The sequence below is a fragment of the Centruroides sculpturatus genome, unplaced genomic scaffold (genome assembly GCF_000671375.1).
Source record: "Centruroides sculpturatus isolate CEXI.00-Female unplaced genomic scaffold, Cexi_2.0 scaffold382, whole genome shotgun sequence".
Taxonomy (NCBI): domain Eukaryota; kingdom Metazoa; phylum Arthropoda; class Arachnida; order Scorpiones; family Buthidae; genus Centruroides; species Centruroides sculpturatus.
This window is the reverse complement of record NW_019384562.1, coordinates 296,013-319,418: the sequence shown is the minus strand read 5'-3', so window position 1 is coordinate 319,418 and position 23,406 is coordinate 296,013. Positions and strand designations below refer to the sequence as shown.

The following is a 23,406-nucleotide window of genomic DNA, read 5'->3' as shown; positions in this document are numbered from 1 at the left end:
CACTATGCTGAACTAAGTGTTATTTCATGCAACAACCAGACTGTTAACGAGTGGCTGTTGCAAGAACTTTCCATTCACCTATACAGAAGCAAAAAGGGAAAGTTTTGTGGCATAACAGCATAAGTTAGTTTGAAAAACACAATATAAAGAGATATTTCTCATTGAATGAGATTCTGATATTTTATGTGGTTGTCTTGAGCTTTAATGCTTTGCAGCAATCCAACATACAACCGATGAGCTTCTTCCAAGTATACAAAGCTTATGATACAAAACTCTTCTAATATACTCCTGCAGTTGGTTTATTTTTGGGCCTCTTCTTTGAAATTTCTGTGCCCATAATGTGATAGAACTTCTCAATAAGGTCGAGATCGGGACTGCTGGATGTCTGATCTAGGCCTCTTGTATGAATTTTTTCAACTAATTGACAATTTGCATTAGGTTATGAGACAGTAATGCTAACAAACTGTACAGAAAAGGCATGCTATACTTTACTTGCCATCTTGATGTGGTGATGTGGTGCAGAGTTGTCCCAAAAGATGCAGGTTGTGCGTCACAAAACCGTTCCTTGATTGTAAGAATTAACTTGGCAATACCATTTGACTCACTGAAAACTTTACTGTTTACATCAAGCAATCCCTGTTACAGACCTCACCTTTTCTACATTAACATGGGGCTTATCGTCGGATCTGTGAAGGTTAAATTTGAATTTATCCAAAAACACAATAGAATCTACAAGTCAACATCTTTGGTTTATATGCTATTTAGCTCAGATAGAACATTACCTGAGGATTTTACTTATAAGTAACAACTTATGCAAATGGTAGGCTTTCAAACATAAGTTGCACAGCTTGTGCATTGACTTATGCATCTTCTCTTCCCACTTCACATTTAGTTTGGAAGAACTAGTGGTACATTTTTGCAGGCTGAGCCACTTTGGTAGCCTATCCTAACACAGTGTACTCACATATTCACCTTCTGATGTGGCTTTTTGTTCATTGTGACCACATTCACAGTCTCCTCCATTACAGATGCACATTTGTAGATTGATAACAATATACTCTCTGCACTACTTCACAAGAAGATAAAGCTTTGGCATTTGGAACAACAATTACGTACTTTTAAGTGGTGTTAACCATCAAAAACTTCATGTTTCTTATAAAAGTGCACTGCNCTCTAATTTTATACATTTCTTGTGAAAGAAACATTTCTTATTCAATGGCCATAAAAATTATTTCTATTAATGATGTCTCCAAAGTTCAATGAATTTTTTGCAGAAAAATAATGTCAGAAATCGTGGCCGCCGTTCGGTGTGCTGCTCCGCAACGAACACAAGCTTAAGCAATGGCGACGTCGAACGGTGCACACTCGGTAAGTAATCCTACAATTTTTTGTTTATAGCATAGTTTATACGGATTATTCCCAAAAAATTATATGTATTTTGAAAATGTTAAGTCGAATTAGTCTAGAATCAATTAATTTTATGGAATAAAACCTTTCAAACAGCTGTAGTCCGTAAACTTCACACATGTCGGGCTGCGATTGGCTCATGCATTTAAGGATTCCCACAACGCGAAATTCATATAACGAGGAACATATCTACGCATTATAGGGGGGTCTACTGTATGGTGATCAAAATTTTGTTTGTAAACCAAATTGCTCGAAACCTGAGGTTTGACCATGTTACAATTTTATTAAACGAATTTTTATCAAATTTAAAATGTACTTGAGTTATGTCTTCTACAAGGTGTACCAAAAGTTTCCTTACTCGATCTTTCAAATTGTTTTATTAATAAAACACGACTTGTGTATTGGTACAAAATGTGTATGAACCATTAGCCGTACCAGTAGATGTCGGAAGTGGCTACCATTCATCTGGAGCAGATATCCACTCGACAACATAATTACATTCTTATTCACACATCATAACATTGTGATATCTATTATGCTTGAAGAAATGTGAATTTTGGATCATCCAAACTGCGGCAATTATTTACATAAACTATCTTTCAGATACTACCATAAAAAGAAATCTGGCATAGTTAAGGACTTGTGGCCACCACCTTCTTGGGGAAGGAGGTGGCCACAAGTCTTTAGAAATGATGCAGTGATGAAAAAAACTCATCAAGATTTTATGAAACCTTTCAACTAGTTTTTATAAAGTAAGCTTACACCACAGGAAATTTTTTTTGAAATCTTTATGCATCGCTAGCAAGATTTTCTGACGCAAAAGCCTTCCAAAAGTGAAATTTTTTGTTTCGGATTGAGCATCATCTTGACGTAGCCATGCTTTCCGATTGACAATGCAAGATTACTCAACCCATATGGATCTGCTCAAAATTACTTTCAGGATCATCACAAACCTAAAGCAGTAGATATCTCTTTTGTCACTTTTTTAACATGTAAAAAAAATAATTTTCAAAACATGAGTAAGGAAACTTGGTACACCTTGTATAATGTATATTTGTGAATAAAAAATTTTCTTTAGTTAATGCTTTTTTGTTTTGACAAAAAAATCTTAATTAAAAAAATGAGAATAATTAGCTTCTGTAGTAAAATTAAACAAACTTTTCATAATAAAATAAAACAAAACACATTTAATTATTAACTTACTAATTGCTGTTGGAAAGGCCGAAAACATAAGTTCGTTCTCGCGCGACTTCTTTCCTTGTTTATCTACGTAAACTCCCAATTCTGCATATAATNTATGTTAGAAGATTATTATAAAAAAAATTGTTTTTTTTTTTTTAAATAAATATTTTAAACTACTATAAAATGGCAAAAGGCTTAATTTTGAGAGTAGGGATGAGTTTTATAAAAAAGTATAAATGTTAACGAGTACAATCATCATTAAGTCCAACCCTACTGGAGATAAACATGACCGCCTTTATCTCCCAACCCCCACAACCTTTAATCACCAAAATTTAACAACATTGATGCCCCTCATATACAAATCACAGTGCCAAATTTCGTTCCTTAATCTTTACCCCATCCTAAGATATTAGTAAAAATAATGCCAACACACACAATTTTTTGCCTTTTTTTCTACTTCCTTGGATTTGGGTCTTAAAACGTGGAGATTTGCAAAAAACTTGGAGGCTCAAATTTGACATGATTCCAATACTTTCCCTTGTTACATACACATAACAGCCAGGAAAGTAAAACTGCAATCTAATTGAAATCACACTACCTTATAGCATAATTAGTGAAGATATACATCTTTTGCAGAATAAAATACTTATTTACAGATATAAAAAGTAAAGAAATTCTTTAAACTGTACTATAAAGACACACTGGAAAGAGATATATGACCCTCGTATTTATGATCCAATACGGAACTGAACCCAAGTTGACATTTAATGCCAAGTACCCATCCATCAGATAGGAGAAGGCTTGGACCTCAAATGAGCAGAAACTGACCACCACATAAATTTGATTCAGAATCAAATCTGAATATTCTGATACCACAGATCATCAAGGGTCCAAAAATCCTAGTAGTATATGTCAATTTTTATAATATAGCCTACTTTTCATTTTTGACTCTCCACCCTTCGATACTAAGATGATCTTTTAATGGATTTGGTTGATTCCTGCAATGAAGATGACCAGATGGTGAGGGATGGATCACCTTCAAAAAATATGTAGGGTTTTTGACTGCTTGAAATTGATAGTGGGTCCTACCTTAACTACCTCAGCCATCAATATAGCCTACCCAACAAACAGAAATACTGGAAAGCAAGAATTTATTTACATACCTTTCTATTTTCATATTCTATTTACTTTCAACTTAATAATATTAATATTTATATTTTGTTAGCAATATAAATTCCCTAAAATTAAAATTAAATAAGCATAAAGTGTAGAGAGAATCTTTAAAACCTTATCTTAATAATAAATTACAAAATTAAAATACACTGATACAAAGAAATGATCAATTTTAGAAGTATTTTCAAATTTATAATACATACAGTTGAGTGTTTAAGAAACAGAATAAGAGCAGTTTTAATAATAATCTAATCCTGGTGCAAAAGAATCCTTTAATCGAGGTTAAAAGTCGTCCCTAAGGAAAAAAGATCATTTAATGAAGTAAAAATAAACAGTTTTTAAAAATTAAATTAAAATAAATTAAAGCAACTAATGAATGAAATTAATATCTGCAAACAATACTATATAATCTTTTCTTATAAATATCATAAATTACAAGTCCTAGAACATTATGCCTAAGCAAGCAACATTATTTTTAGGCTGTGGGTTTGCCACCGATTTTCCGGCACCCTTTTAAATCTGAACAAAATTATGAGAGATGCTTAAAATTCTTGCTGCCGCCAGACTCGTTTGCCAAATGGTTACGGTTGGCAAACACTACAGTTATTGCTAATTCTTCCATTCAATTTTTAGCATGTTTTACTTATATTTAACTTTAGCAATGGCTTCTGAAAAGATTCAAGTATCTGTAACATCTATTATAAACACTACATTTAATGTATACTTAATTATGTTTCTACCAGTACTTAGACTTTAGAGATGTGGGTCATGTATAATTAGAAGTCTGGAACATACTGTCATATGAATGTACAGCAGGGTCTATATATATTACATAACCTAGGGTAATTTGACAACACTATTAGTCGGCCAAACCTTTAAACTGAGTACATCAAAAACCCGTCTGTTGGGCAAATTAATTGCATCAAGTTAAAATCAAAATAACTTCTTTCTAGGAGTCAACAATTCTTTATTAATTAAGATCCAAAACAGTGAACAGAGAACTGTGGGCTTCCCACTGTTTTGATTTTTTGCTTAATTAGTTGCAATGGAGTCAACACAAAACTAACAAAATGATTAATATGTATCTTACAGAAATATCACTAACTAACATTGATTACAGCTATTGATTATTGGATGCTGCAAATAACAAAACTGTCAGAGATTGTTTAATTGTTAAAAATTTTAATATTTTTATTATTCTTCTATTTATAATTTGATATAAATGAACTAAAAAAAGTTTGAAATTGTCAAGTAAACAACAATATGTCTTTGATCATTTATCATGTCCTATGAGTACAGTTTTATGATTTCTATTGAATGGTAAAGGCTGGTTTTCACTACAATGGAATCTGCAACATAAGCAACAAAGCAGAAATTTAGTAACCATCGAGACATTGGACCACAGTGAAAAACAGACATGCTTACAAGTTGAGTAAAATTTAGCTTTTACCATGATGGTAAATGGAAAAATTAAGTGCCAACTAATGTAAAAGTGTCATTTACATTGATGTTGTTGGACACCAAATTCATATCGTCCAACCTTTCCAATGTTATTTGATGGCACACCACAGTAACAAAAACAATGACTTCTGTTGTAGCTTACCAATGTGGAGCAGTCTTAAATGAGTACTGGCCTTAGAAGAATTAAGAAAAAAACAGTAAAATAGAAGCCTGGTAAGAGAACACTCAGGATCACTTATCAGGAAATCTTTTGATAGTCCATTATTTAGAAAGCTGTCCAATGAAACATTTTGCCAAATCTCAATAAATATCAGAGCAAAGCAAGCTCTGCTGCTATGCACTCTCTTACGTGGACTGCCATTAAAAATGCTGCCGATGCAGTGCTCCATTATATGGACTGCTCTACTATCCAGTCAAGAGTCCTGCTAATGTAAAACATGAAAAAAAAAATCAGGAACATGGAGGAGTGTTCTCCTAAGCTAACTTCTTCCTTATTCAGTGCTCTATTAAGTAAACTTGACTGTATAACATTTTAATATTTTCTTACTGTATTTTACTGATATGATTACACATTTCATATGAATAATATGAACTGTATAATCATAGCATCGAATTAAAAAAGGAAATTGAACAATAATCAATGACTATTTTAAGATCTCTTCATATTCAACATATAATGCACAATCTTATTTCTCAAGCTTAGGTTTGTAACAAGCTTAAGTATAAAGCAAGTCTTATTCTTATATAAAAATCACATTTATAAAATAACATTGCATCCAATAATATTACGCAATAAAGGATATTGCTTGCAGTGTATGAAATATGTAAAATAAATAAATGAATCGATACACACACAAAAGAAAACTAAAATACGCTAAGAAAATTATAAGTGCAATATGTCAATTGCTTGTATTTTATTCTACGTGTTTCTCTTCAGGTTGTTAAATGAAAGCAATCTGTAAATGCTGAAAGAAAATGTTACGTCACTGCCGACACACATTATGTAGTTAGGCCCATGATGGATGCATCCAAATTGAACATGTATGGACTTTCTTCAATTGTTATTACCCAAACAATACTGCATAATGCCTATTTACATAGTATTAGGTATTATAAGTAATACTAATACTGAATAGTATCCTCTACTATTAGGTTATATGCCATTTTATATAAGTAACTAGAGCATCCATGGGTGTCCTAGAACCAATCCCTCACAGATAGAGGTTTCTTTATAACAAGTGCTGACTAATAATAAAAGACTGTATCCAACATTGTCTTAACAATAATTTTATAAGTACAATATGGATATTTAAAAATAATATTTTGTATGTTTTACACAGTTTTACTGGTTAAGATTGCAGAAAACTATTAGATTTTCTCCAGTTTTTTGACAATATTTAAATATAATTTAGTAAAATATTAATATACGAAAACTAAAAAAACATTTGTTCGTATTGAATGTCTCCTTAAACAAATAAAAAGCAACATCAGAAATAGATATCAATAAAAGATATAGAATTAATTGGGCAGGAAAGGAGAGTAGACATATAAATAGATTTTTCAACTTAAGTTAAAAGTGGTAAAGGAAAATGAAAATAACAGAATTTATTTGGTATTAANGCTTGTGCATTGACTTATGCATCTTCTCTTCCCACTTCACATTTAGTTTGGAAGAACTAGTGGTACATTTTTGCAGGCTGAGCCACTTTGGTAGCCTATCCTAACACAGTGTACTCACATATTCACCTTCTGATGTGGCTTTTTGTTCATTGTGACCACATTCACAGTCTCCTCCATTACAGATGCACATTTGTAGATTGATAACAATATACTCTCTGCACTACTTCACAAGAAGATAAAGCTTTGGCATTTGGAACAACAATTACGTACTTTTAAGTGGTGTTAACCATCAAAAACTTCATGTTTCTTATAAAAGTGCACTGCCTTCAAATCAGTTTTTATACAAATGAATACTACATTCACCAGAAATATTGCTACAGAAGACCATAGGCAAACAAAAAGTGTTTTTGCATTTATAATGTCATCAATGTCAATCCTTATTGGTTTCTTAGAAAGCTGCAACAAAATGACATTTTAATTTAAAAAATACACACAGTTTTATATAGTGTTTATGGATGATACAATTTCTATAACTGCTACCATATATTAAATGATAAAGTTAAAACAATAAGCATTGTTTCTTAATATGAAAGTCAACATAAAATTGATATCAAGTACACACTTCAAGGCCAGGAACACACAAAGATCAAGTGACAAAAATTAGCTTTCATTCCCATTTCAATTTGTTTTTAACCAAGATAACTCATGTAAATTGTTTAAATAAAGTATAAAGATGACAAATTTCTGTTATATCTGTTATATTTTACGTGTGTGCGACAAATTACAAATTTGTTACATAACATGCCAGCTAAATATGTCAAAAGCAATATTCTTTAGCATTGATATTTGTTAATTGTAATGAGTAAAACTTGTGAATTTGGATCAGAGTTTCGAGGTAAGCTCTAATTCCGACAAACCGTGCTACGTTTACTTTTAAAATAATATAATCAGAAATTCAAAAGTACAATCTGTAACAGTGGATTTAATCTCATAAAATGGCAATTCTCGATGTTACTCATCTGCAGGCCGCTTAAACCGAATCATAGACGAACTGTGGACCTCCTATACCCCCATCCATTTTCTTATCCCGTAAATATCACCTTAGATGTGTTCTGTAATATTTTTCTATTCCATAACCCAATGCAAGACATATGCAATGCTTGGAAATGCTCTTTTCTCTGGCTAAACAACACAACTGCATCTTAAAGAAAGGTCTGTGCGCAGACCATTTGGAGCGTACTCATTGACCACGTGCCACATTTTGAGAACCTCTGAGGTAAAACCCATTTTAAAAAATTTCAAAAATTCAAAATGGAAGAGTTTATTAACAATGACTTTTATATTCTGTTAAAGATTTTTTTTGTTTAAAAAGTATAAAAATAACAACAATAGAACAATATAACCTAATATCTTTATGTAAATAAGAATATAAAGTAATACATAAGACAAGATGCAACATAACAAAGTTTGTCACATATTACAAAGAGACAGAGTACTTCTAACTGCAAGACAACAACATTGTTCATATTTCATATTTAGCCTCGCTATTAAATTATTTGCAAAAAGAATTCTTGTGTGTTACTTTGATCTCTCCTCACATATCAAGAAAAATTTTAATTCAATACCTTTTGATATATTTTATTAACGTGTTAAAAGAATTAAAAATAATACTAAAACTAATGAATGTAATCATTCTTTTTGCTAGAAACTAAATCTATTAGGAATGTTTTGCATCATAACTTTCACTTTTTCTATTACATTATTGCAAAAATTTATATATAAATGGTAGTGGCCATAGAAATTGCATCACCTATGATATAAGGATACATCAAAATCAGTTTAAACAGATGTAGAAAACAGCATATTTAAGCTATGATAACATATAAAGTATAGAGAAGCCAAGAAAAACAAACAAAATGCAATTTATTACAAATAACACTATGCTGAACTAAGTGTTATTTCATGCAACAACCAGACTGTTAACGAGTGGCTGTTGCAAGAACTTTCCATTCACCTATACAGAAGCAAAAAGGGAAAGTTTTGTGGCATAACAGCATAAGTTAGTTTGAAAAACACAATATAAAGAGATATTTCTCATTGAATGAGATTCTGATATTTTATGTGGTTGTCTTGAGCTTTAATGCTTTGCAGCAATCCAACATACAACCGATGAGCTTCTTCCAAGTATACAAAGCTTATGATACAAAACTCTTCTAATATACTCCTGCAGTTGGTTTATTTTTGGGCCTCTTCTTTGAAATTTCTGTGCCCATAATGTGATAGAACTTCTCAATAAGGTCGAGATCGGGACTGCTGGATGTCTGATCTAGGCCTCTTGTATGAATTTTTTCAACTAATTGACAATTTGCATTAGGTTATGAGACAGTAATGCTAACAAACTGTACAGAAAAGGCATGCTATACTTTACTTGCCATCTTGATGTGGTGATGTGGTGCAGAGTTGTCCCAAAAGATGCAGGTTGTGCGTCACAAAACTGTTCCTTGATTGTAAGAATTAACTTGGCAATACCATTTGACTCACTGAAAACTTTACTGTTTACATCAAGCAATCCCTGTTACAGACCTCACCTTTTCTACATTAACATGGGGCTTATCGTCGGATCTGTGAAGGTTAAATTTGAATTTATCCAAAAACACAATAGAATCTACAAGTCAACATCTTTGGTTTATATGCTATTTAGCTCAGATAGAACATTACCTGAGGATTTTACTTATAAGTAACAACTTATGCAAATGGTAGGCTTTCAAACATAAGTTGCACAGCTTGTGCATTGACTTATGCATCTTCTCTTCCCACTTCACATTTAGTTTGGAAGAACTAGTGGTACATTTTTGCAGGCTGAGCCACTTTGGTAGCCTATCCTAACACAGTGTACTCACATATTCACCTTCTGATGTGGCTTTTTGTTCATTGTGACCACATTCACAGTCTCCTCCATTACAGATGCACATTTGTAGATTGATAACAATATACTCTCTGCACTACTTCACAAGAAGATAAAGCTTTGGCATTTGGAACAACAATTACGTACTTTTAAGTGGTGTTAACCATCAAAAACTTCATGTTTCTTATAAAAGTGCACTGCCTTCAAATCAGTTTTTATACAAATGAATACTACATTCACCAGAAATATTGCTACAGAAGACCATAGGCAAACAAAAAGTGTTTTTGCATTTATAATGTCATCAATGTCAATCCTTATTGGTTTCTTAGAAAGCTGCAACAAAATGACATTTTAATTTAAAAAATACACACAGTTTTATATAGTGTTTATGGATGATACAATTTCTATAACTGCTACCATATATTAAATGATAAAGTTAAAACAATAAGCATTGTTTCTTAATATGAAAGTCAACATAAAATTGATATCAAGTACACACTTCAAGGCCAGGAACACACAAAGATCAAGTGACAAAAATTAGCTTTCATTCCCATTTCAATTTGTTTTTAACCAAGATAACTCATGTAAATTGTTTAAATAAAGTATAAAGATGACAAATTTCTGTTATATCTGTTATATTTTACGTGTGTGCGACAAATTACAAATTTGTTACATAACATGCCAGCTAAATATGTCAAAAGCAATATTCTTTAGCATTGATATTTGTTAATTGTAATGAGTAAAACTTGTGAATTTGGATCAGAGTTTCGAGGTAAGCTCTAATTCCGACAAACCGTGCTACGTTTACTTTTAAAATAATATAATCAGAAATTCAAAAGTACAATCTGTAACAGTGGATTTAATCTCATAAAATGGCAATTCTCAATGTTACTCATCTGCAGGCCGCTTAAACTGAATCATAGACGAACTGTGGACCTCCTATACCCCCATCCATTTTCTTATCCCGTAAATATCACCTTAGATGTGTTCTGTAATATTTTTCTATTCCATAACCCAATGCAAGACATATGCAATGCTTGGAAATGCTCTTTTCTCTGGCTAAACAACACAACTGCATCTTAAAGAAAGGTCTGTGCGCAGACCATTTGGAGCGTATTCATTGACCACATGCCACATTTTGAGAACCTCTGAGGTAAAACCCATTTTAAAAAATTTCAAAAATTCAAAATGGAAGAGTTTATTAACAATGACTTTTATATTCTGTTAAAGATTTTTTTTGTTTAAAAAGTATAAAAATAACAACAATAGAACAATATAACCTAATATCTTTATGTAAATAAGAATATAAAGTAATACATAAGACAAGATGCAACATAACAAAGTTTGTCACATATTACAAAATATACAGAAAATTTATAAGTACCATTCATTCATTATGTACACAAAATTTTAACAGTGAGAAAAATAAACAAGGAACTGTCAGTGTTTAAATTATAAAAGAATAGAAAAGAAATATTTTGTAATGCATTAATTACAGAAATACCGAAAATTATTACAGTTAAACAAAAGATTTTATGCAAACGAATGTTAAATAATCATTACATATTTAAATAACTGAATAATTTATAAGGTCCCGTTAACAATTTCGGCAATTTACCAGAATTTGCCATCAACAGGTTAAACGTATCGCGTTACTATTTCCGATTTGTAGCAACTTACAGGATGTAAATTTTTATATTATATGATGTGATTTTGCATTAACACATTTGTAATTTCTTAACCACAAAGTCAATCTGAGTATCTACTTTTATAAATAAAATTACATCATTTGCAAAGTTGTGCCTCTATCATCATCATAATTTTTTTTATGCCACAGACTTCTTTGGCAGTCGGATAAAGCCTACGGATCCCTTTTCGAAATAAAACTTTTTTAAAAGTGAGATGAATATATACGAGATTTCTTTCGACAACAAAGTTGCGGCTACTGTTAATGCTGCTACCATAATCTGTTGTATGCATTCGTAATTAAAAGAAGTGTGAAATTTCAGATAGAAATTAGTAAAATAAATATGTAATTTCCATATCTAAGTTCATAAAAGTTAAGAAACCCAATTCTAAAGCATTAATAAGTACAAGTATTTAATAATTTGAATAATTTAATAATTTTTCTGATAAAAATTAATGTTTGAAAATTAAAATTATGCTGCATTTTTAAAGGTTTGAATAGTGACATTAAGATAAAAATTCATTATTTTCCCTTAATTTACATTTGTACTATAAATTATTTCAAACAGGTTTTAATAATGTTATTTTTAAGCGACACAAACTTTGAGTGCTCGTAAATTAAAATCATCATAAATGACAGATATAGCAACACCAAAATAGAAGTACTTGGCATGATATAACTATAAGTAATTCACTTTTGGAGATATAACAATAATCTTGTGCATAGTAAGCTACAAATCTCTCAAAATGCTGATAACTCAGAAGTGATTAATATAATCTACCTCCATTGATGTAACTTTGTCAACGACTAAGACTAAATTCCATTGAAAAAATCCGGCAACAAGCTATATAACTTTCCCAGCTATTATGAGATCTTATTTAGAAAATAACTTTTATAATTTTAATTACAATATAAATTTAATAAAATTGTATGTGGTGCCATATGTTAGAAGATTATTATAAAAAAAATTGTTTTTTTTTTTTTAAATAAATATTTTAAACTACTATAAAATGGCAAAAGGCTTAATTTTGAGAGTAGGGATGAGTTTTATAAAAAAGTATAAATGTTAACGAGTACAATCATCATTAAGTCCAACCCTACTGGAGATAAACATGACCGCCTTTATCTCCCAACCCCCACAACCTTTAATCACCAAAATTTAACAACATTGATGCCCCTCATACACAAATCACAGTGCCAAATTTCGTTCCTTAATCTTTACCCCATCCTAAGATATTAGTAAAAATAATGCCAACACACACAATTTTTTGCCTTTTTTTCTACTTCCTTGGATTTGGGTCTTAAAACGTGGAGATTTGCAAAAAACTTGGAGGCTCAAATTTGACACGATTCCAATACTTTCCCTTGTTACATACACATAACAGCCAGGAAAGTAAAACTGCAATCTAATTGAAATCACACTACCTTATAGCATAATTAGTGAAGATATACATCTTTTGCAGAATAAAATACTTATTTACAGATATAAAAAGTAAAGAAATTCTTTAAACTGTACTATAAAGACACACTGGAAAGAGATATATGACCCTCGTATTTATGATCCAATACGGAACTGAACCCAAGTTGACATTTAATGCCAAGTACCCATCCATCAGATAGGAGAAGGCTTGGACCTCAAATGAGCAGAAACTGACCACCACATAAATTTGATTCAGAATCAAATCTGAATATTCTGATACCACAGATCATCAAGGGTCCAAAAATCCTAGTAGTATATGTCAATTTTTATAATATAGCCTACTTTTCATTTTTGACTCTCCACCCATCGATACTAAGATGATCTTTTAATGGATTTAGTTGATTCCTGCAATGAAGATGACCAGATGGTGAGGGATGGATCACCTTCAAAAAATATGTAGGGTTTTTGACTGCTTGAAATTGATAGTGGGTCCTACCTTAACTACCTCAGCCATCAATATAGCCTACCCAACAAACAGAAATATTGGAAAGCAAGAATTTATTTACATACCTTTCTATTTTCATATTCTATTTACTTTCAACTTAATAATATTAATATTTATATTTTGTTAGCAATATAAATTCCCTAAAATTAAAATTAAATAAGCATAAAGTGTAGAGAGAATCTTTAAAACCTTATCTTAATAATAAATTACAAAATTAAAATACACTGATACAAAGAAATGATCAATTTTAGAAGTATTTTCAAATTTATAATACATACAGTTGAGTGTTTAAGAAACAGAATAAGAGCAGTTTTAATAATAATCTAATCCTGGTGCAAAAGAATCCTTTAATCGAGGTTAAAAGTCGTCCCTAAGGAAAAAAGATCATTTAATGAAGTAAAAATAAACAGTTTTTAAAAATTAAATTAAAATAAATTAAAGCAACTAGTGAATGAAATTAATATCTGCAAACAATACTATATAATCTTTTCTTATAAATATCATAAATTACAAGTCCTAGAACATTATGCCTAAGCAAGCAACATTATTTTTAGGCTGTGGGTTTGCCACCGATTTTCTGGCACCCTTTTAAATCTGAACAAAATTATGAGAGATGCTTAAAATTCTTGCTGCCGCCAGACTCGTTTGCCAAATGGTTACGGGTGGCAAACACTACAGTTATTGCTAATTCTTCCATTCAATTTTTAGCATGTTTTACTTATATTTAACTTTAGCAATGGCTTCTGAAAAGATTCAAGTATCTGTAACATCTATTATAAACACTACATTTAATGTATACTTAATTATGTTTCTACCAGTACTTAGACTTTAGAGATGTGGGTCATGTATAATTAGAAGTCTGGAACATACTGTCATATGAATGTACAGCAGGGTCTATATATATTACATAACCTAGGGTAATTTGACAACACTATTAGTCGGCCAAACCTTTAAACTGAGTACATCAAAAACCCGTCTGTTGGGCAAATTAATTGCATCAAGTTAAAATCAAAATAATTTCTTTCTAGGAGTCAACAATTCTTTATTAATTAAGATCCAAAACAGTGAACAGAGAACTGTGGGCTTCCCACTGTTTTGATTTTTTGCTTAATTAGTTGCAATGGAGTCAACACAAAACTAACAAAATGATTAATATGTATCTTACAGAAATATCACTAACTAACATTGATTACAGCTATTGATTATTGGATGCTGCAAATAACAAAACTGTCAGAGATTGTTTAATTGTTAAAAATTTTAATATTTTTATTATTCTTCTATTTATAATTTGATATAAATGAACTAAAAAAAGTTTGAAATTGTCAAGTAAACAACAATATGTCTTTGATCATTTATCATGTCCTATGAGTACAGTTTTATGATTTCTATTGAATGGTAAAGGCTGGTTTTCACTACAATGGAATCTGCAACATAAGCAACAAAGCAGAAATTTAGTAACCATCGAGACATTGGACCACAGTGAAAAACAGACATGCTTACAAGTTGAGTAAAATTTAGCTTTTACCATGATGGTAAATGGAAAAATTAAGTGCCAACTAATGTAAAAGTGTCATTTACATTGATGTTGTTGGACACCAAATTCATATCGTCCAACCTTTCCAATGTTATTTGATGGCACACCACAGTAACAAAAACAATGACTTCTGTTGTAGCTTACCAATGTGGAGCAGTCTTAAATGAGTACTGGCCTTAGAAGAATTAAGAAAAAAACAGTAAAATAGAAGCCTGGTAAGAGAACACTCAGGATCACTTATCAGGAAATCTTTTGATAGTCCATTATTTAGAAAGCTGTCCAATGAAACATTTTGCCAAATCTCAATAAATATCAGAGCAAAGCAAGCTCTGCTGCTATGCACTCTCTTACGTGGACTGCCATTAAAAATGCTGCCGATGCAGTGCTCCATTATATGGACTGCTCTACTATCCAGTCAAGAGTCCTGCTAATGTAAAACATGAAAAAAAAAATCAGGAACATGGAGGAGTGTTCTCCTAAGCTAACTTCTTCCTTATTCAGTGCTCTATTAAGTAAACTTGACTGTATAACATTTTAATATTTTCTTACTGTATTTTACTGATATGATTACACATTTCATATGAATAATATGAACTGTATAATCATAGCATCGAATTAAAAAAGGAAATTGAACAATAATCAATGACTATTTTAAGATCTCTTCATATTCAACATATAATGCACAATCTTATTTCTCAAGCTTAGGTTTGTAACAAGCTTAAGTATAAAGCAAGTCTTATTCTTATATAAAAATCACATTTATAAAATAACATTGCATCCAATAATATTACGCAATAAAGGATATTGCTTGCAGTGTATGAAATATGTAAAATAAATAAATGAATCGATACACACACAAAAGAAAACTAAAATACGCTAAGAAAATTATAAGTGCAATATGTCAATTGCTTGTATTTTATTCTACGTGTTTCTCTTCAGGTTGTTAAATGAAAGCAATCTGTAAATGCTGAAAGAAAATGTTACGTCACTGCCGACACACATTATGTAGTTAGGCCCATGATGGATGCATCCAAATTGAACATGTATGGACTTTCTTCAATTGTTATTACCCAAACAATACTGCATAATGCCTATTTACATAGTATTAGGTATTATAAGTAATACTAATACTGAATAGTATCCTCTACTATTAGGTTATATGCCATTTTATATAAGTAACTAGAGCATCCATGGGTGTCCTAGAACCAATCCCTCACAGATAGAGGTTTCTTTATAACAAGTGCTGACTAATAATAAAAGACTGTATCCAACATTGTCTTAACAATAATTTTATAAGTACAATATGGATATTTAAAAATAATATTTTGTATGTTTTACACAGTTTTACTGGTTAAGATTGCAGAAAACTATTAGATTTTCTCCAGTTTTTTGACAATATTTAAATATAATTTAGTAAAATATTAATATACGAAAACTAAAAAAACATTTGTTCGTATTGAATGTCTCCTTAAACAAATAAAAAGCAACATCAGAAATAGATATCAATAAAAGATATAGAATTAATCGGGCAGGAAAGGAGAGTAGACATATAAATAGATTTTTCAACTTAAGTTAAAAGTGGTAAAGGAAAATGAAAATAACAGAATTTATTTGGTATTAAATTAACTTTTAATAAATAAATAATTTGAATAAATAATCTATTATATTATAAATTACATCAGATTATATATTATATATATATAAAACAATATTTACAAAGTAAAATGTTAAACACTCACTACACTTGTTTCAGATATATTAGATTTACTACTAGTTACGGATGGAGGCTGATTATCTTCCACGTCCGCTTCATCGCCGGCACCTGCTGATTCTCCACTGTTGCTTCTTGCAACTTGTTGGGAAGTGTCTTTTAAAAATTGCTCAAGGAAAGACATTTGAGATGTATGACTATCCAAGACTGAAAGTTAAAAATAATTAAATAAATTCTAAACCTGAAAATATAATTTGAGAAAATTTGTTTTAATAACGCTTTAGATTATATAATCCATATTAGTTGTGAATTAAGAAAGTACACACCTGACAATAGTAAATGCTATGTTAAATTATTGCTGAAGACCCTAATTATTCTGCATTTCTTTTCTGTTTGCTATCTGTGTGTTCTGGTGCACTAATATTGCAGCAACATTAGCGCTTTTGGTTCTATTACCGAGACTATTGCAGCTGGTGGCAAAGTATTGCTAATGGCATGCAGTTCTGTTTCCGCTTCAGTTAAACAAATTGACAATGCTCACGGTTGATGCAAATAGGCTGAGAGAAACATTTTTCAAGTTAAAGTTGAAAGCACAGCAATTCAATTACAACACAGCAATTATTTTCAATAATTTTAATTATAAAAACAACATAAATGGAGTAAAGTTGTTTGATGAAACATGATATCCTCATTGTCATTAATAGATACAGCCACATTGTACATGTTAGTTGTAACCATAATGCAGAAGTAACAACACACTGTTTTTTTTAACACAGTAATACAGGGTCTTTATTGTGTTGTGATGATCACTAGTGCAGTAGTAGGTAGCTCCTTTCTTATGGAAAATGCAAGGTGCAAAGGCTACTAGAGTAGCCTCCTCTGTTTCAGGTGCCAGGAGAATCACACATTGCAATGTTTGCTAGCCACTGCAGCAGGTTGTGTGTACTGGAAGACACTATATTTCCTGACCCATGCATAAGCTAATATAATTGTGAATTGGTATTTTCTGTTATAGAATGCATTGTTCTAACTTTATGAATACTCGTAATGTTACAATTAAATGAAGCTCCCCATTATAAGCTTATATTATAAAATAAAAATTGCAATGATAGCAAATTATAGTTGTTTACTTATAATGGAGCCAATAAGATATAGCAAAACCTTAGTATCTCTTCATCAAACATAGCAATTAAAAAAACAAGAATTTTAACATTCTAACACAGACTTAGAATAATTCACAAATTGTTTAATAATGCTTATGAAAATACTTTGAACATATTAATATTCAATTACACAATACATTACACCTTAAACTGAACTGCTAAGTAATTACTTACAGCTATCTCCAGCAGCCAATCTATGTTGTAGTTCTCTGATTTGAGCATCTTTCTTCATAATATCTTTTTTAAATAATTCAGTCTTTTGTTGATTTTCAACAAGTTCCCTTAAAGATAAAATGAATATATTTATTTTGTGTTATTAGATAGATAAATTACATAATTAAATGTAATTTTAAGAAGAAAAAACAAGATATAAAATTCACCAAATTAAAATAAACAGAAAATAATTTACTTTTGCTGGGCCACAAGTTCGGCTCTAACTCTTGTAAGTTCATCGCTAATTGCTTGCTTGGCTTGGATTTCACTCTGCAAACTGGACTGTAAACTCAAGAGTTCCATTTTATCCAGCTTCTGTGATCTTCTATTCCTCCAATTCTTTTCCTGTAAAAGAAATTAAGCAAATGAAAATGTCAGAATTTCAATAAATTATAGATATATCTATTCAAATCTATATTCCTGTGGTATGTCCAGAGCTACATTTGAGATAAAACAGTATTAGATACAATTATACAAACATCATGAAACCCAATATATTAGTAATATGCCAAATGATGGCCATATTAAATCAAGCTACTTCTCAGCAATTATTTTTAATTAATTTCTAAATAAATTTTATAAAAGTCAATTTAATTATAATTACTAAACTTAATAAGAGATGGCCCCCTAATGCCTGACTCTAGTGACAAATATTTAGAAATTAAAAATAATCGAGGAGAAGTAGCCTGACTTAATATGGCAGTTGTTTGGAATATTAATGGATACAGTACAATGATTTTCAAAGTTATTAATCCAGGGACATCTATGCACCATCCACTTCTTATCCTGTATATATCAATTCAGATCATGAAAGAAATTATTATGGCACACAATCTATCCAGTATGTGATATGTAATGTTCTTTTCTCTGGATACAACAGCACAAAATTGCTGGAAAATGACTGTGGCGGACCACCAGTGGTTCGAGGATCATATTTTGAGAACCATCGGAGCTAGTAAACAATCTAAAACTGCTGTTTTTGGCAGCAAAAGAGAATTATTGCAAGAAGTGCATACTGTCTAATAACGACATGGATAATCTGCCAAGAGGAGGTATCTCCTCTTGTGAATTTTCTGTGAAAAACTGGCCCCCTATTTAGGTGTTAGACATGCAAGAACAACCTGCAGCCAACTACCAATGTTTGATGGTTTTGTCCACTGACCACCTATAGGCTCCGACGGAAAAAAGGAATTAGAAGATGCAATCATTAGAAAAAACTTGGAAACTATTTATCAAATAGTATTGACAGAAAACTAATCTTACATCAACTGTTAATTGCTGGTTTCAAGATCATAATGTCCCTTATCACACATCAATAAAGGTTTAAGAAGGAAAATATTGAAAATTTTATACCCACCTTCACAAAAATCTAAAACTTAATACCATAGAAAAATCCATTGGAAATATTGGCAAGACAGATTTATCCCAATAATTTTCAATTTTCAAATATGGATGAGTTAGAAGTCATCATTACAAAAGAATGGGACAGAATCAAGTCTAAAACTTCAAAAAACTGTGGATTTGATGCCAAGAATAATATTTATAATTCAACTTTCAACTCCTAACCGTTTGGGCTCTGCACTTATTATTATTATTATTATCATCATCAACCCGTCTCGATTATATATTAGATTATGCAGAAAGAAAATATAAAAGAAGCAAGTCTTAAAATTTCTTAAAAGACTTTAAATCATTTATTTTGTAAATTATATGCTATTACATTTTTGAATTATTAATTTTTTTATATATAATTCTTGATATAACATGCTTATATCAAGCACCATCAAACTTGATATAAGTATTTCATACCTTTATTCAAAAATTATATGCAGAGAAGGTGCAGAAAAATAAAATGATAAAAATTAATTAATAAATCCTTTTATGATGACCGATATATGTATTACAGACATTTGTAACATTTAGCTATATAATTTACCTTGTGTCTGAATGCACACAACCTGATTTGTTAATTTTGGTAATTTTAAAACAAATTGAATCTCAGCAGATATTTAAAACTTCTAGTACAATAAATCATCATTGCTAGTTTAATATATCAAACTAATCAGAGCTGACAATTTCATTAAAGTACTCACCAGTGTTGTAGACATTCCACTGATTTTCAGACTTTCCAGTTCTTCTGTCATTTTAGTAGCTAAGGCTTGTAAATATCCTCTTGCATCTTTTTCATCACTGACCCTAAATGCAACAATTGTATTAATTTCACAGTTTTGTATTTAAGAAACTAAACTACAAAAAACTATACACGAATATAGTTGGACTTCAAGGAAATGATACGTACTACTGATCAAATAATGAGCAGAGTTTATTATCAAACTACATTTTAGCTAACCAAACATACAAATGCCAAGTAATTTGGACCACAGGTAGGCAATTAAGATTAATCCAAAGACCAAAGTTTAGACTAACCTGCAACTCCTTACTGTGCAATTGTGTTGCCAATTACGCTATTTGGACTTCTGTCCAATCTTTGCTTCCAGACCAACTAACTTAGACGCTACCTTAAAGAATTATTGTCTCTCCCAATGTTAGATTAATATATTTAAATAGAAATTTTAACAATAATACATGAATTCACAAGCATTTTTGACAATAAAAAGTTCTGTCATCTTCAGACACAGATCTTTGAAGTTTGAATTGTTTTTCTGGACTGTTAAACTGTTTAACTATCCAGAAAAAGTATTCAAACTTCAAAGATTTGTGTCTGAACATGACAGAACTTTTCCTTGTTGAAAGTGCTTGCATATTTGTCTATTATTGTTAAAATTTTAATTTAAGTATACTAATTTACAGATTAATTCTTTTAATTAACCTTTCTGATGTACTGTACATGCAATTGGTTTCTTCATTTTGGGTGACATATTTAGAAAGTTGGAGAGGTTCAGATAGCATAACTGAGTCTGATTCTGAATTGATCTTTCCTTCCAGAATATTTTAAATTAATTAATTTACTTTGAGATGGCAACTTGATTGCCTACCTTTAGTTCAAATTATACAACATTTGTATATTTAATCGAATAATAAATCTGGCCTGTTATTCAGTTAGCAATGTAATTTGAACTCAGTTTCTGTATTAATTAAAATTTTCAATTAATTAAATTTCTTTAAAAACACTTTTAACAAAGTTCAAATTTAGTTAATATTAACAACTACTTCATCTAATTATGTTTATTTCCAAAAATTTTGAGTTCAAAACTGAAATTAAAATAGTAAATTTTTTGCTTAAACTCACTCCTGAAACTTTCAGACAACTTGTAAATGAAGAATTAGTAAGTAAGATTGATGAAAATCTAATCATTTTTCTAATTGTAGACTGCAATAAATGTCAATTTTCATTTTCAATTTTATATTTTCCAGTAAAAGTAGTAATTTTATATTCTCAATAAATATATAATTACAGTTTGTATTTACTTCAGGCTATACTAAATAAAGAAATAATGATATTACAAATATTTATCCGAATACTTTTGGCAGCGAGGCCAGCCTAACGATGATGCTAATGTACTTTATACTTCTATAACATTATGATGCCTTTTTAGTACCCCTTCCAATTTGGCATCTGAAGCAGTTGCCTCTCCTCATCTATTGGCAAGGTCCCAAACGTATGCAAAAGAATGCATGCAATATGAAAATGATTAATTTTTAAACTGTGAAACAAAGTGTATTTTACAACTGTGATAAATCAGAGATTCAAACTAAGTTAAGAAAAAGAAAAGCTAACAAATTGAAAGTATTTAGTTTGAAACTGTTTTAAAGATACTAACCATTGAATAATTTCACTGATTTGTGCTTCCCATTGAGCAATAGACTCACGTTTCTCTCTGACATTTATCAAATCATCTTCGATCCTTCTTCTTTCGTCCTGCTGTCTTTTGATGATTTGCGATAACTGAATATTAAAAAATTAAATCAATTTAAAATGAAAATTTAATTTCTTTACCTAGAACAGTGATGCCCAAACTTTTCAACTGGCTGACCAAATTGTGCATAAGTTGTAAGTACATGGGTCACAAATATTTTGTATTTTCTATATACACAAAAAGTAGGTCTATTAAATACTTGACACTTCCATGTTGCGGCGTTACAAATAGCGACTTGTTAAAATTCACATGTACTTGCAAGCACTTTCAATAGCTAGCTCTATAATCTATTGAAAGTGCTTACGAATACATGTGAATTTTAACAAGTCACTATTTGTAACGCTGCAACACGGAAGTGTCAAATATTTAATCTTTTAAAGCTGGCATAAAGTGTAATTTATTGTCAAGTAGGTCTATTTCTAACATTTATAAGATTTGACCCATGGACTGTAGTTTGGGTGCCACCAATCTAGAACTATATTATGAAAAAACTGTCATTCTAGATCAGTGTTTCTCAACCTCTAACAAATCGTCGCCCTCCTTCAATAAAACCATTACGTAGTATCGCCCCCTTCACTACAAAATTCTGATGCATTGAATAGACTATTGACTAGTATAATGTTATTTGTTTAATTATTGTACGATATAATGAATAAAATATCTAATTATTCTTAATATAATGTTTTACTATATCGCCCAGAAAATTGTTTTTCATCCCCAAAATATAAATTGTTACTAATCGCTCCCTCAACATGGAAAAACGACCACATGGGGGCAATATCGCCCCCGTTGAGAAACACTGTTCTAGATAAAACAATACCTGATCAATTTCTTGTACGAGCTTCCTATTCTCTTCATGTAACATATCTTTCTCTCTTTCGTGAGTTCGTTTAATTTCTATAATTAATTCTTGATGCTCAACAGCACTATAAAAAATAAATACATCAATATTTATTATGGAAAAAAATCTTAGTTTTAATTTAATTATTTAAATTAAATTAGTTAAAATTTAATCCCATTGCAGGCCCATTGTGGATTCGACCGGGCCTGCAATGGTAGGTTGCAATAAATAGGCCAACATCTTAACCACTTTCACCATCATATACAGTCGACCCCCCTATAATGTACGTTCCTATAACGACAATTCCTATAACGTAGCGAAAAAATTGTAGAAACATTTGTATAAAATACCTCCTATAACGTCGTTTTGTGACAAGATTGATAGTCTGGACCAATAGTGGATGAGCAGCCGAACTACTTTCCTCCGACCCTGCGCCACGCTACAAAGCGGCTAAATTGAGTTTGCTATCGTCTGTACAGTATTGTATATAAATTAGGTACTGTACATATAATTATATATTAATTATATATTAATTATATATAAATTAGGTACTGTATATATAATTATATATTAACTTAATTTATTGTAACTTTATTATAATTAAATATATACTTTCTGCCGCCTGGCAACACGCTACGGAGATTTTAGGCTAGTAAGTTGAGTTTATTATTGTAATTTTATACATTTCTTGTGAAAGAAACATTTC

General features: G+C 30.7%; 1 protein-coding gene across 2 annotated transcripts in view; it reads right to left on the bottom strand.

The window, feature by feature from the left end:
- The window catches only part of LOC111623973 (serine/threonine-protein kinase MRCK alpha-like), a 108,912-nt gene that overhangs the window by 19,700 nt on the left and 65,806 nt on the right, over positions 1-23,406 (bottom strand). For both annotated transcript variants that reach the window (XM_023366719.1, XM_023366717.1), the window contains 6 exons: positions 22,680-22,785; positions 21,764-21,888; positions 20,075-20,177; positions 18,178-18,326; positions 17,943-18,049; positions 16,634-16,812 (listed from right to left, as the gene is read on the bottom strand). In XM_023366719.1, the coding sequence (XP_023222487.1) occupies positions 16,634-16,812; positions 17,943-18,049; positions 18,178-18,326; positions 20,075-20,177; positions 21,764-21,888; positions 22,680-22,785 (769 nt within the window). The remainder of the gene's footprint in view (positions 1-16,633; positions 16,813-17,942; positions 18,050-18,177; positions 18,327-20,074; positions 20,178-21,763; positions 21,889-22,679; positions 22,786-23,406) is intronic.